This window comes from Eptatretus burgeri, chromosome 11 (genome assembly GCF_056783735.1).
Source record: "Eptatretus burgeri isolate ZD-2024b chromosome 11, Ebu_testis_v1, whole genome shotgun sequence".
Classification (NCBI taxonomy): domain Eukaryota; kingdom Metazoa; phylum Chordata; class Myxini; order Myxiniformes; family Myxinidae; genus Eptatretus; species Eptatretus burgeri.
This window is the reverse complement of record NC_140971.1, coordinates 101,642,805-101,659,592: the sequence shown is the minus strand read 5'-3', so window position 1 is coordinate 101,659,592 and position 16,788 is coordinate 101,642,805. Positions and strand designations below refer to the sequence as shown.

At 35.0% G+C, this 16,788-nt stretch overlaps 1 protein-coding gene across 4 annotated transcripts in view; it reads right to left on the bottom strand.

The window, feature by feature from the left end:
• The window catches only part of LOC147017779 (palmitoyltransferase ZDHHC3-like), a 146,971-nt gene that overhangs the window by 55,691 nt on the left and 74,492 nt on the right, over window positions 1–16,788 (bottom strand). For all 4 annotated transcript variants that reach the window (XM_085847686.1, XM_085847688.1, XM_085847689.1 and 1 more), the window contains one exon: window positions 12,438–12,519. In XM_085847686.1, the coding sequence (XP_085703812.1) occupies window positions 12,438–12,519 (82 nt within the window). The remainder of the gene's footprint in view (window positions 1–12,437; window positions 12,520–16,788) is intronic.

The window sequence follows — 16,788 nt, the reverse complement described above, 5'->3', positions numbered from 1 at the left end:
TATAATCCATTACCTCTTTTCGTTAATTTTACACCTGCTTGTGCTATAGAAGAAAGCATATCTCCAACTAGCAATCTCACTTTATCAGGCAGACCTTCAAGTTTTTCAGCAAAATCTACAATTATGCCACTTCCACTAATTTGTTTCTCCAACTCTTTGTTATGTCTTTCCAATTCTTTTTGAGCCTGGAGTTGAGCCTTCCTTTCGTTGGCAGTTTTCACCGCTGTTGAAATACCACCCGTCAATGCTCCAACCGCACTTAAACCAGCAAATAAAGGAATTAGAAATGGGAGAAATCCTCCACTCATCTCTCTTATTGAATATTTTTTCAACATTGGTTTTGTCATTTTAATTTTAAGTGAGCCAGTGTCATTCAAGATTTTAACCTGTTCTCTTGTGAGCAAAACATCAATTCTTACTGCTCCTTTTCTCTGAATTGTATTAACGTTAATCATACAAGGCTTTTGATTTTGAACACAAGATGATAGTTTATGAAGATTGATTTGATTAACATATACCCCAGTTGGTACTTTGCCACTCATTTATTTAACAAAAAATGATGTGAGACTAATCATCACACCATTATCTGTATTAATCTGCAATTCTGTTTCTTCCAAAAGCAAACAATATGTATCAACTTCTTCACTCTCTCCTCTTTCAATGTATAGGGAAGTATCCACTCGATTAGACTTTATAGTTTCCTTTTGCGCGCTCAGGTCAAACGCATAGATTGTATACAAACTTTTAAATGCTGTCATATCCAAAATAGGTTCTTTATTTCCATTACTTTCACACACCTTTTGGTAAGACTTGTATGCTTCAGCAAAATCATTTATTTCCCAATTAATTTCCAATCTATCTCGTGGATAAAATGTTCCATCTAGAGAAAAGCGAAGTTGTTTCACCTTAGCATTATCACTCAATGCATTATTCTTATCAGTCGCAGTATCACCATCTGGCTTTTTAAAAATGATCCACAGATATCGTGGCTTTCCTTCCAGAACACCCAAATTCCACGTGTAAGTAGTTTGATTGAGTTTAACGTGTTGACATCTTCTTTTGAGGTATGATACACTGAGTGGTTTCTTTGAGTTAAGTCTTCGATTCAACATCTCTTCTGTTTTAAGATTAGGAGTATATTCACTGATATACCAACTCATTTCCTCAATTACAAATTTATTCTGATCACCAAAAGCACTAGCAACACCAAAAAGCAATCGATTTTCATTATCATTCCTTTGTAGTTGAAATCTAATTTTAAGACCATACAGAACTTTATCATGATTATCCCTGTGTCGTAAGAGGCGACCAGGGTTGCATCAGGAAGGGCATCCGGCGTAAAACATGTGCCAAATCACTATGCGGATCATACGGGTGATCCGCTGTGGCGACCCCTAACGGGAGCAGCCGAAAGAAGAAGAAGAAGAAGAAAACAGAACTTTATCATGATCACAAAATCCAAATATACCTTTAAGAGGAACCGCCACAGTAAAACTATTTTCTGCTTTTGTATCATCATTATACGCTCCTTTCCTTTGAATATATCCAGGGTCTGTGTTTGTTCCCGTTGACATATCAGGAATAAAACCTTCGACAGACCCCTTTCCCATTCTATCACTGAATGTATAGAGTGTAAATTTTATCATTTCAGATACAGCAGAGACATAATCAACCGCTTCAACTTCTTGTGTTCCAATATACAAACGCACACTATCAAACATTTTCCAGAAGAAATCATTTACAAGTGTAGCGTTTGTGTTATTCCCAGCTTTAGTGAATTTAAATTTACACAACAAGAAACTTTCGGAGAGATTCAAATAGGTTTGTTGATTATTTATTTCAAAACTTTTTGTACCATTCGTATTCCAGTCTGTTCCAGTTATTGCATTTACCTTGAAGTAATCTTCTTTTTTAGTGGAGTTTGAGATAATAATAGTATCATCCAAATCATAGATACTATCAATTGCTTCCATACTTGTATTTATTTAGGAAAAAAGATGTTAAAACTTTTGAAACCCTGATCCAAGTATTTGAATTATTTTCTGTCGTTCTTGGGGGGACAACTGAGTTTTGTCTTTCTTAATTTCTTTTATTGCTTGTAATTTATGAGATTCCTTCTGAGCATCTTTTATACTCTTTACAGCACCTGCTACATTTCCCACAGCAGAAGCAGTTGAACCAATTAGATCTTTATGTTTAAGAATAGTTGAACCAATACACATGAGAGTATCAATTATCCCATCTCCTCTAAATTGATGTCCAACACCCCTTTGTCTCTTAGGTTTATAGTAACCTCTACCAAGATACATACCTTCACCCTTGTAGTATGGGGAAAGGAACATCCCATCCCCTGTAATTATTTTATATTTTCCCAACTCATGTTTCCTCACAAAAGCCATCGTATTTATTTATTGGAAAACTTCACGTAGGTGAATTCTGATGGATATAACTTCTCCATTAAAAGAAATCACACGATTATCTTGGTCGGTTATCCTAAAATTTACTCTGTGTATGGTTTTTCCTGACACAGGTAGATAAACCAAATTTTTGGGTTCCATATTGAATTTATAACCAATTGGGGTTGAGTATGCGCTGAATGAAAATATTGTATCTGTTTTTTTTCCATCATTATAAGCACCATCAATCAAATCACAGTGAATTAACACCGAATTTATTCCTGAGGATATTTGAATGACATTATCACTGTAAAACGTCCCATTCGTTTCAATATTTTTTGAGGAGAAACCCAATAACTCTCTAAATGAATTATCAATTGTGAAATCAACCTTGTAGTTATTTTTAACTTTAATCGTTGATTTTGAAGTATGTTTTTGAATGTTTATAACAATATTTTTGGTTCATCACCCTGTTCTTTCATAAGACGAGCAATTTCGGAAGATATTTGAGAAATCTCATATGCTCCGGGTGAGACTGTTATCGTTTTGTATCCACTTCCCGGATTATAACTAAACTTGTCATTTTTCTCGGTTATATTAAATAAGGTATTATAAGTTTCCATGGATAATAAAGATGCCTCATATTCTTTTGTTGTGTCAAGTTGTAGTGGGTATGGGAATGAAGATGTGTGGTCACTTGTTGTGAAATTGAAACTAAGGATTGTGCTTCTCATCTTATTTAATATGAGATAAAATGTCTTTATATTGAGATTTATTAATTATTTTCATGTTCATCAACTGGTCTAAAATGGCTGATGCTTCATTAAAACAATTGTTATTTCCAGCCTTCTTACTACCTAACAACAACAACAGTCTATTAACTAATTGCGATGGGTCATTTGAAAGAAAACTAACACCTGAACCAAGGATACTTAAAGCCTGAATAATGTGTTTCTCCTTCTCATTCTTCCTATTTTACCAGAAAGAATAACCTTATAATTTAGAGTGTTCAGCAGATCAATATATACTCTATCATCATTATTTTCCATATCCAATGGTTTATCAATATACTTTGATTCATCCCTCACAGTTGAACCTTGTCTTCCATCTTTTGTGAGAAGAAACATTAATCTCGGAGTTAGTTTAACAGGTGGTTGAGCAGAACCCAAGAACCTTAATTCATCATTAAATATCAATACCTTTTCTTGAAGAAGATGAAATATTGCTGGTTGTTCTGTTGGAATGAGTCCTGCTTTGGTTTTTGAATCCGCTGAATATTCATTGTTTTGAACAGCATTCACAATATAATCAGGGGGTTGATTAATCTCTTCCAGTTGTTGAAATAATTCTTCATCATGATATTCTAATTCTCCAATATGCTCTAATTCTTCCTCCGTCATTTGACTGAAATCTTTTAACATTTGAAGTTTTTTAGCAGTATATTCTACTGTGGGAACTGTGGAAACATCTTTCATTTTTTCTTGGGAAGTTTTTAAAAGTGGTTTAAAAAATTTCTCTTGTTTTCTTTCAAATGCTTCTTCGCCCGTTAGTTTCTGTCTGCGTTTCTTCTTTATGTCTTCCTGTTGTTTTACAACTTTTGAAACCAACTCTTGATGTTCCTTAAATCTTCTTGCTCTTTCTTTTGCATCCATTTATTTATTGTAAAATATCATTTAATGAATTGCAAAGATCAACAGGGAAATTTTCCTTTTCTTCATCATTCAAGTCGATGTGTTCAAATAAATCCTTTTCTTTAAATATTTCATCAAATTCTTTATTAACATTAATGCGAGTTGTAATTTCTTCTTCACTAATACTTGCATCTCTGCTTTTCATACGTTTGCGTTGAGTTTCTTCATCAACATCAAAACCGAATGATAAAATCTTCACTCCGCTCAGATATTTAATAATTTGTCTCGTTCCTTCTGGATTAGTTTCTAATATCCCAAGACCACCAGATTTTAGTTTCCTTAACTCACTCTTGCAATGTGAATATTTTGTTGTACCAAGAGAAACCTCCTCAAATATTTGTCCTTCATTCCTCAATCGCATATGTTCCTCCACTGAAATATAGTGATAATCTTCACCTTTTACTTCTCCAGGTCTTATTGCTCTAGTTGTTGTTGATACAATGCGTATCACGGGGTGTTTTTTAAGTAAATTTACAATATTCTCTTGATTTATGAAAGTTTTTTCCAGAAGCAGATTTACCCACAAGATTTATAATAATAGTTGTCATTTATATATGTAATTGTTTATCAAACAAAAAATATATCCCTTAATATCTCATCTTGTTTCACAACAATATATTTATATTTTTCAGTCTTGTGCTTCATGTAATCCTCAAATTTCTTTTTACTACATAATGTAGAACAATTATCTCTCCAAAAATTATTGATATCTATTGAATTTAACTTGAATAAAATAAAAGTATTAGCATTGTTTCTGATGGAACGACGAGGAAGTTGAAAGTACGATTGACTAAGATAAATACAATTACAAGAAGAATGTCTCCCTCTTGTGTAGTAGCTGTCCATTACCGTTTGGTTTCTCTCATTAACACAATCATCAAAGATAACGAGGTTCTTTTTTGATTTATCCAAATCTTGGGGAGACGGTATATCATCCGTATTATCACTAAGAATACAAGTTATAGGATTTGATTTCTTTTTACATCTCTGTGTATCACAAAATAGTTGAATTATATCTTCAATGTTATAATCATTTAGGTTTTTTTGACGTTTAAATAAACCGATTATATCTTCTTTTTGAAGACCAGCATTAAAACCTTGTGAGAGTAGTTGATACTCTGGTTGAAAACTCGACTTTGTGAAAATTATTAAATTATCATAATCTAAAAAGTTGGCAGTGAGGAGCATTTTTAAAAGTAAGCAGGTTTTTCCACATCCACTTGAACCAACTATGAGACATCTTAATGAATTTGGGAGATTTTTATGGTTGTTAAATTTTATCTTATTTTCCCAAATAGGTAAAAAATCATTCATTTATATATTTGGAAAACAGGTTATTTAATTTATTATTGGCTTTTTTAGAAACTCTATATTTTATCCTCAGTTCAGGTTTAATTTCAAGATAATCCATTATTTTATTTATACAATATCTTGTGTTGAGATTTCCCTGAAAATTACATCCATGAATAATATATAACAACAATCCTTTGAACATTTCTCTTATACGTTCAGTTTCTTCCCTTGTAAGGAAAGGTGTTTTATCACCCTCATACTTTACATTCATTTCTCTAATCAATCTTGTAAAGTAATTCATTTTTGGTGTAAATCTAAAAGAATTATTTTCCTTTTTATATTTTTTATTATCATTAATTAGAAGATAATCACAGAATATACATTGTTTATAGGCTTTTGACTCTGTGTTTAATCCCCGTCTTTCACACGCAGGACAATTCTCAAATTTGTCATATGGAGAATCAGGAAAGTCCAGCATATTTATAAAGTAAAACTTTACTTAAACTTAAATTCATCTATACTTTCAGTTGTATATTACCATCGATATCGATATACTTTTTTTCATTATCAGATTCAATGACAACATTTTTTATATTAAAGGTAATTTTAAAATGATCGTTAATTACTATTGAACGAAATGTCATTTCACCTGATATATTAACATCCTTTATTTCATCAGGATTTACATCTTTAGGGTTGTTGAAAAAAATACAAATTTCTCCTTGCATATTACAGATGGTCTTATCTTTTCTTTCTAAAGCTTCATCCATAAGGTTTTTGTTTTTTGATACTTTTTCTTGTTTCATTGCTTTTTCTAGTTTTGAATATATTACTAGAAGGAGAGGAGAAACTTTTGTTAGAGATACTTTAATTGATGTTCTACCAGGTATACTAAAAGCCCTTCCACTGAAGGAAATTGAAGAACTCATATTATTTACCATAATAGTTTTTATCCAATAGTTGTTATATTTATCTTTGTTCAATTTTACATCCTTGACATATTTCTCAGTATCTTTAACAAATGAAGAGATTGATTGAAACTTGTCTTTTGTGTCTTGAAACATTGTATTTATTAAGTGAAAAAGTTGGAGGATAAAATGGTTTTAAGCACAGATTCACCTGTAAAATAAACGAAATTTTCATCAAGAAAATTTTAGTTTAAGCAAAGATTTATTATATAAATATGGTGAATACAACATACTGCGATGTTTGTAATCACAAATATAAACATTATAGAAAACACCTCCGAACCAACAAACACACATTTAATCTGTTTCATCAAATATCTCCTCTTGAGTTGGAAAGAAAACATTGTGATATCTGTTCAAAGGAAGTTTTGAAGAGTAGTTATAATAAACATCTTCAATCACAAAAACACAAGAAAAATGAGTTTAAAGTAAAGGGAGACTATTATATTGAAAACACTGATGGGGCATTTAAAGGGCATATAAAAATAAGGATTTTTCAATTTGGAGAACCCGGTCCATCATCAATAGCTGAATCAATTGAAATAGTGAAACCCGATGTTGAAAAATTTATTAAAAAGACATTAAAAGAAATGAAAACTTTAAAGTTTTATATGGGAGTGAAAATGAATATGAAAAGACAAGATGAAGAACATACTCCTTATATGAGAACAGATCCTCATTTTATAACATCATTTCAAGATTTTTTGAATAGTGGGGTTTATGAAGAACTATCAAGAGAAGAGGAGGATGTTGATAATACAGTGGTAGGAAGTGGATTCAATATTAAAAAAATCATCTTTTTAGATATACACATTCTAAAATCAAACCCTCTTAAAGCTTCTTCTTATATTGAATTACCAAAAGAAATAAAACTAAAGAAGGCAGTTGTTAATATTAAGAACAATGATAATAAATGTTTTCTCTGGTCTGTTCTTGCTCACTTTCATCCACCAAAATGTAATTCAGAAAGAGTAAAACAATATATGAAATATGAGAATACCTTGGACATTAAAGATTTTAAATTCCCAATGCCACGAATAGATATTCCTAAATTTGAGAAAAAGAATAATAATCTTTCTATTAATGTATATGGATTAACGGATACAAACAAAGTTCAAATATTAAAAATTTCAAACAACTATAAAAATGAAGAAACACACATTGATCTTTTATATTTTAGTGTTGGAAAGAATTCACATTACACATACATCAATAATTTATCAAGATTAATCTCTTCTCAGGTATTCAGAACAGCAAACAAAATATATCCTTGGAAGCGATGTCTTAATTCATTTCATACAAAAGAACGATTAGAACAACATTCAAAATATTGTAGTAATCATAAATCAGCTGTAATTACAATGCCTAAACCTGGTGAAAAGATTTCTTTTGAAGATTATAATAAATCTATCATGCACCCATTTGTGATATACGCTGATTTTGAATGTATCCTTAAAAAGATAAATACTACTTCTCCTAATCCAAAAGAATCATATACAAATAAATATCAAAAACATATTCCTTGTGGTTTCTGTTATTATATCAAATCATCTGTTGGAGAAAAGTATAACAAACTTGAACATTATCGTGGAAAAAAAGCTTCACAAGAGTTTGTAAAACGATTAGAAAAGGATTGTATAAGACTCACTAAATTAATGAAAGAAACAAATGAACCGATGAAATTAACCAAAGAAGAAAAATTAGAATTTAGAAAGAACAATATGTCATATTTGTGGGGGGGAAATTAAGGAGTCTAAAGTTAGGGATCATTGTCATCTTACTGGTAAATATAGAGGTCCCGCTCATTCCTGTTGTAATCTTAATTATAAATTACCTTCTTTTATTCCAGTCTTTCTTCACAACAGCGCCAACTATGATACACATCTATTTATAAATGAACTTTCAAAAACACTAGGAAATATTTCTGCCATAACAAACACAAGTCAAAAGTATATTTCATTTACAAAAATGATATTCACAAAACCTATAACTCGTATTCGGTTTCTTGATTCTTACAAGTTTATGGGAACACCACTAGCCTACCTCGCATCAAATCTAAGCTCCACGGACTCTTTTCCAAATCTTGATTCATTCTTTCCAAAAAAGGAAATTCTCACTAAAGAGGAAATTCAGATTAAAGAGAGAATTCAAAGTAAAGAGGAAATTCTAATTAATGAGGAAATTAATGAAGAAATTCTAACTGAAGATGAAATTCTAATTATAAAGAAAATTCGAACAATGAATGAAATTCTAACTAAAGAGGAAATTCTGATTAAAGATGAAATTCTGATTAAAGAAGGAATTCTTACGAGAGAGGAAATTCAAACAAGGAATGAAATTCAAAGTAAAGAGAAAATTCTTACAAGTAAGGGAATTTATCCTTATGATTATATGGATTCATTTATGAGATTTAAAGAAACACAACTTCCATCAAAAGAAAGTTTCTATAATAACCTTTATGAAGAAGAGATAAGTGATAAGGAATATAAACACGCACAAGAAATATGGAAATTATTTAAGATAAAGAACCTTGGAGAATATCATGATTTATATCTAAAAACAAATGTTTTATTGTTAGCTGATGTGTTTGAAGCTTTTAGATCACTCTGTCATAATAAAAATTGTTATGGATTAGACCCTGCCCACTATTTCACAGCTCCTGGTTTAGCTTGGAGTGCAATGTTGAAAATGACAAAACAAGATATAGATTTAATCAGTGATGTTGATATGCTTTTGATGATTGAGAAGTCCAAGAAAGGTGGAATATCACAAGTATGTTCAAAAAGATATGCTAAAGCAAATAATAAATATCTTCCAAATTATGATAGTGAAAAAGATAGTAATTATTTGATGTATTTTGATGCTAATAATTTGTATGGATGGGCAATGTCTCAATCTCTGCCTTATGGTAAATTAGAGTGGGTGGAAGAAAAGGATTATGAAAAGGCTTTGATGAATATTGTTATTTCTTCTCAAGAGGAATTGAATGACGAAGAAGAAGGTTATTATTTTGAAGTTGATTTGAGGTACCCGAGTGATCTTCATAATAAGCATAAAGATCTTCCTTTTGCATGTGAGAAAGAAACCCCAAAGAAAGAATGGTTAAGTGATTATCATAAAAGTTTTAATATTAAAGGTAAATCAACAGAAAAGTTATTAACAACATTCTATGATAAAGAGGGATATGTTTTGCATCAGAGAAGCTTAAAACAGTTTTTGAGAGAAGGATTGAGAGTAGCTAAAATTCATAGAGTTTTAAAATTTAAACAAAGTCCTTGGGTGAAAAAGTATATTCAATTCAATACAGATATGAGAGCAAATACAAAAGTAAAATTTGAAGGGGACTTTTATAAATTAATGAATAATGCTGTATTTGGAAAGACTATGGAAAATGTTAGAAACAGGCAAAACATTAGATTCGCAACATCTTGGAAAGAAGCTTCGAGATTGATAAATAAACCAAGTTTTGAGAGAGAAGAGGTTTTTTCAGAGAACTTTTCTGCAATTCATATGAAAAAGGAAAGTATTGTAATGGATAAACCAATTTATATTGGAACAGCAGTTCTTGATTTATCAAAGATATTGATGTATGATTATTTGTATAATGACTTAAAGAAAGAGTATGGTGAAAATGTTTCATTGTTGTACATGGACACTGATAGTTTTATCCTAGATATAAAAACTGATGATGTTTATGAAGATATGAAGAAAAATATTGGAGTATATGATACAAGTAATTTCAGTAAGAAGAGTGAGTTATTTTCCAAAAAGAATGAAAAGGTTATTGGTAAGTTTAAGGATGAGTTGGGTGGAAAAGTAATGAGTGAGTTTATTGGATTGAGAGCAAAGGCATATGCTTATAAGTATGGTGATCAGATTGATAAGAGGTTAAAGGGAATAAAGAAATATGTAATGAAGAAATCAATAACTTTTAGAAATTATTATAATTGTTTGATGAATAAGAAAGAAGAATATAGGAAAATGAATACAATAAGAAGTTATAAACATAACATATATAGTGAAGAAGTAAATAAAAAGACATTAGGAGCCTTTGATGATAAGAGATTTATTTTAGATAATGGAATAGATTGTGTTCCATATGGATATTGTATGATAGAGTGAATAGAATTGATTGTGTTTTAACGATGGGAAGATGGGTTAGGGTTTTTTAAGGGCTACCGCCGCATTTTTTCGCAATATATAAATGGTTAAACCAAGTATTAATCAAACTAAAGAGTGGAGAAAATCTCAGTCTTGGTATATAAATGGAAAACATAATGAATGTGAAAAATATCAAATAAGTCTTATTGAAAAAATAACTAAAACAAAGGTAAATAAAACAAATAAGCGAATCAATTTAAAAACTAGTAAGTTAGAGGATGTAAAGAAAAAAATGAATATCCTTGAATGGACTGAAAACTTTGATGGTTATCAATTGAACAATGAAAAAACAATTTACTATAATCTCAAAATGATATGTGGCTCAGGAGGTGGTCAAACAAGAGCATTAAGAGAAGTTTATCATTTCGTAATGGCACAAAAGGGGTATCTTAAAAACTATAAAGATTCAAATGTTTTGTTTGTCAATATTTGAGATGGGGATTATTGTGCAAAGAAAATTAAACTATTGAAGGAATTTGAGAATGAACAAATCTTTATAGGTTCAATGAGTCAGCTGATCAACCTCCAGGTTAAAAGGGGAGACAAATAAATATACCTTGGATAGCCTGGTTATATATATACAAAGCCTGGTGTTGGCTTAATGGTTAGGGTGGCGGCTTGGGATCCCAGTGTCCCGAGTTCGAATCCCGCTCAGCTGCTGAATTAACACCAGGGGGTTGACTCAGCCTGTCATCCTTCCGAGGTCGGCGAAATGAGTGCCAGTGTACTGGTCCCGGTGTATGCCCCGGTTAGAATAGGTGTACCATATCCCTGTGTTGTAAGAGGCGTCCAGGAAGGGCATCCGGCCATAAAACATTGCCTCACAAAAAGCCAAACCCCTGCACAGCAGGGAAAAACGGATAAAAAGGGGGTTTATTTTTAGGGAAAAAAAAAGGGAATCGCTGAAAATCCCCCATTCATTTACATGGGGAAAAGTGAGCTAGAACCAGTATATTCACCCTACTTGTGTACATAATAAATAGACGGTTGTAGTTCTTTTTGTTACTCGCGTCCTGTCCCTTACCCCCGTTGCATTAATTGCATTGCTTGCATACGTGCATTGGTTGCATACATGACTGCATGACTGCTTACATGTGTGTAATAAATGTCCTTGTGTAAATGTTCACCTGCTCGTTGCGTCCTCTTCCCTTAATTGAACTGCCATCATTAACTTCGGAATATAGCTGGCTTTTTAATAGCCGATAAAAGAATCGGGTCCAACGGGGCTTCGCGATAATACCCCGCTCGGTTATCACAAAACGGAGCGAGCTGCTTAAGCGGCTCGTTTCCAAGCAGGCCCCGTTGAGGTACAGTCTCTCGGTAGTCTGCCCGCGCGATAATTAGGTACATCGACCATTTGGCAATCGGACCCTGTAGCGCGGGTAGAGTATTGACTCGGCTGTGGTGTGATTAAAGATACACCCGCGTTGATCCGAAATCTGCGACTCGGTTTGTCCGTTTGGTGGGCGAGTGCGGCCGCCATTGGCTATAAGCGATTGGCATTGGCGTCATGAAAGTGAAAGTAATAGATAATCAGGTCATTGGTATGTTTTATCATCGAAGGACTGGTGTAAGCACTCCTTTGTTTCCGAAAAGAGTAGTTCTATGTATTTCCTCAACATCTCCTGACACTGATGCACCAGTTCAGGTTATTTTCTCACCGCCTTACATTTCAGGGCTGGTAGAGAGAGCAATGAGGAGAAACAAATGCAACATGCAGAACAAACTAATTATACAACAGTGAAAGCCTCGTAACCAAAGATGTTTTGCAGAATGTCCCATGGAGAAGTCCATATTCAGAGGGCAAGAAAAAAAGGTGTGATGCATTTTATGACAATGAAACCTATGCATTTGAACTGCAGCAAAAAAAAAACTTTTGCTTGAGAAAACAGCAGAGAAAACAAAAGCAGAGAAATTGAAACACTTACTGTCATTCGTGTCTCCAAGACAGTCCAGGATATGTACTGCCACCATTGTGAGGGCATGAAGGGAAATTAGTGCAGTGTACATCTGTTGGAGACAAAAACGATAAGCTCGGCTTTATTCTGTGCTGAAAGGTTTAGATTATTTGGGGTGTTCAAAATTTTATATGAACAAGATACAGTACTCACAAATCATGTCAAAAGAGAACACCAAGATTCCATATTTTTACGAATGATATCTCCCCCATTATAAATTGAAGTTGTGTGCAAGTTAATTCCAGAGTTGCCACCAAAGCTGCCAAACGTATAAAGGTAGATGGATACCTCATTGGAAAGCTCTTGAACAAGGTAGACACATGAGTATTTTTTTTCTCGGAGTGGAGGTAGAAGGATAGGAGTGGAATGAGGGATGTGATTGCCGCTGGAATTTGAGAAGAAATAGAAACGGCCCTATACAATTTATTGGGGCAACGTAATATCATGCATCCACACTTCCCATACAGCCTTTTCAAGTACTGTACACTGCCAGAACCTGCTTCTAAAGAATGATAATCTACAGCTAGAAAAGTGATCCCACTATATTAAATACTAGCAAATTAGTCAGGAGGCCCAATGCAGAATAGTGTACAACCCTGCTGATTCCGTGTTAGAATAGTGCAACAGGTGTAAATTGACTGTCCAGACACACAGAAACGTGAATCAACTTGTTGCCAACTCTGGATATGGATAGTATGGCCGCCATGACAGTTTACAAAATGGTGGCCATTAAATACACTTTTCGTCATATTTCAGCCGCAAATTGACATGAAATTACAAAATTAGGGTCGATTTCCATGTTTTTGAGCATGCCTGAGCTGATGGGAGTTTCGAAAAAAACATTGCTCCATCCATTTTCTAAAAATAATATGACTTGTTTTTCACTATATTATTTTTAAAGAAATGTTCAGGCTCGAATTAGAATGTCTGATTATACAAACCACAATCAATGAATTTTACAACTTTGCTATAAAATGAACCTAAACTACATAACTGTGTGTTTTTCTGTTAACCGGGACTAACTGAAAAATGAAAGCCGCAAGATTTCTCACAGGGGGTTCAAGGGATCGAGAAGAAGAAGAGCATGTAGACTGGAATAAATGCTTTATTTGCCAGGACAGTTCAAAAACTAGCAAGTCAACGCCACTTCGAAAGACTACAATCGTTGGTGTGAAAACTGTAGCTGAATGTTGCAAAGAAAGAGAGAAATATAATGACGCTAAATATGTTGACTCATTCTCAAGAATCAGAAAATATTCTGTACCGGAGCACGTCAAAAAGATTCAATGGCACAAATTCTGCTATAGTGACTTTACTCACGCACAAAAAATAGACAGACTGAAGTCAAGGATTCAGCCACAATCTGTGACTTACGCAGAAGAGATACCCACAACATCAGGTTCCTCAGAGAAATACCATGTCCCAAAGTCACTAAGATCCGCGCACAGCGCTATGGATTGGTCAAAATGCGCTTTCTGCCAGACTGACATGCCTGGAAAAGCTGGTGTCCTGACAAATGTTGAATTTGATCACACATCATCCAGGATGCTTAGTTTGGCCCAATTTGACCCCACCATGCGTCACAGGTTTGCAGGTGTTTCAGACTTGATGGCAGCTGAAGGTAAATATCACCTCAAGTGTTATGTTTCTTTTCGCAGAAAGTATAAAAAGGAGAGTGGAGAGAAAAACCAGTCCCCTGAAAGCATCTGTTTCAGAAATGTGATGAACCAGCTTGAGAAAGAGCTGCAGAAGGGACATGTGTTTACCCTGAAAAACATCTAGGAACACTACAGCATGCTGTTATTGAATGATTTTGGAATTGAGGCTGGAGCCTACAAAAGCTACAATTTCAAGCAGAAAGTGGAGGTTCACTTTGGTAGTGACAAGGTGACATTCGTGCAGCCATTGGATGTCACAAAACCCCTCATAGTTGCATCCTCAACTGTGACAAAGTTTGCCATGAGAACCGCCGTGAATGATTTATCTGAAGAAGGTGAAAGTTCTGAAGAAGATGAATTGGCCCAGTGCAGTCTGCCTCATCATGAGAACGAAATCCTTAGCTGGATCTTCAGAGTGGGCATAAAGATTTACAGTGACGTAAAACACTCTCCAGGGCATAGCATTATCGGTGGACTGAACACAGAAAATGCAGAGCGAATTGTACCTGAAACCCTGTACATGCTTGTAAAGCTTCTTTGTGGTGGTGACAGCACTGACAAGATGGACAATGAAGAAGCGGATGAGACAGATACCAAGAACAAAGTTCTGAGCATCTGCCAAGACATTATTCATGTGGCTTCAGGAGGCAAAAAACTGACCCCCAAACACCTGGGCCTTGGCCTTGCTCTTCACCAGGCTACATGCTACACGCACTATCATCGATGGCATGGCACTGATCCAGGCACTCGGGAACAGGATGAATGCTAAAACGCTTGGTGAATGGGCAGATTCTGTTGCAGATCATATTAGTCATGTTTTTTCCAACTATTGCTCCAGGGTTGATCTTGCCTTTGATCAGTATAGGAAGAAAACGATCAAATCAACAGCTCGAAGTCAGAGGATACGGGGCAAGAAAGCAATCAGAAGAGACGTGCAAACAAGAAGCCAGTCCATGGGGCAATGGAATACACTCATCTGCCTCGATGAAAACAAAGCTAGCTTAGCAAATTTTCTATGCACAGAGTTAGCAAACAAGTTCCAGAATCACGAACAGGAGCTGGTACTGAATGGAGGCTTCACAGATCCTGCAAAAGTGTGGACGTCGTCAGGGAGAGATGTCTCACACTTGTCATCTCTTGAGCACGAAGAGGCTGATACTCGCATTCTTCTCCATGCCAAGGAAGCATATGAACAGGGGTACATGCAAACTGTTGTTGTTAGCTGGGACACTGATGTCCTCATTCTCCTTGTTGCCTATCAGCCGCATCTCAGTCCCTTTCTCTGGATGAATGCAGGGACACCCAAAAAGCAACACTACATTCCCATTGACTCCATCAATATCCCAGATTCGCAGAGGGAGTCACTTCTGGCATTTCATGCAGTGACAGGTTCAGACAGCACAAGCCAGTTTGCTGGAATTGCGAAGCGCTCTGCATGGGCTGTCTTTCAAAACAACTCCCACCTGTTGAATAACCTAGGCAAAGAGGAAATTCCTGATGAGAGTGTGATTGCAGATGCTGAGTCATTTGTCTGCAGGCTTTATGACCCTCATGGCCAAGATAACTCAATTCAGCAAGTAAGATGTGATCTGTTTCTCAGTCTGACCAAAGCTATTGAGAATCTGCCTCCAACTCGCGATGCTCTGATTCTACACATCAAGCGAGCGCACTACCAGACTTTTGTGTGGAGAAGAGCCTTGGAATCTGAACCACATCTACCTGCACCTGAGAACTGTGGGTGGGAACAGGTCGTCAAAGATGGCAACGAGACATTTCAGCCGCGACTCATGACTGCACAGCCTATTACTGCTTACTGTGTAGAACTGACGACATGCAAATGCCGTGGGTCATGCTCAACTCGACGGTGCAAATGTACACGGAATGGACTGCCTTGCACGAAAGCATGTGGATGCAAAGCCCTTTGTAGGAACCCGTTCAGTGTACAAGCCGATCAATAGCTCTGAAAATTGTACTTGGGTGTTCTCACAACACTTTTCTCTTCTGCAAAGCAACGTAATTTTGTGTTAGAAAGAATCTGACAGCTGTTGAAATAACCTTTGACTGACTGTAAACCCATCTCCATCAATAGTGCTAAACATTTTCTTTTTCACATTTGTTGCTCGTATGTGCATTTTCAATTTCGTCTTTAAGTTGTCAATTATGTGAAAAGTTGTGATCCAGTACAAAAATAAAGCACAAAATAGTGTTCCTCGTGTCAGATTACATAGTATTTCACAATCATGACAAATTTCTGGCTAGTACAATTTGCAGTAAGAAAAAGACTAAATCTGATGGTGGCCATTTTGATTACTGTCATGGCGGCCATAATATTCAGATGCAGACTTGGCAACAAGTGGAACTAGACTTGGTCATGCCTAGACTCTTCAAAAACAACAGTTGCACCATTCTAACATGAAATCAGCAGCGAACCTATTTTCTAGGCTAGCTACAGATTTTGGCTTCTAGACTAAATACAACCCGTCGCTTCGCTGACGGGATACCAATAGGGTGGTGGGGGGGGGTGAGAGAAGGAAGGGGGGTGTAGCGGAGAGAGAGAGAGAATGGAGGATGGTGGAGAGAGAGGCGGTAGTGGGGAGGGGTATAGGGTGTTCTGGACATGTATTTGATAGGGGGACTTGAGGGAAAGCAAAGGGATGAAAACC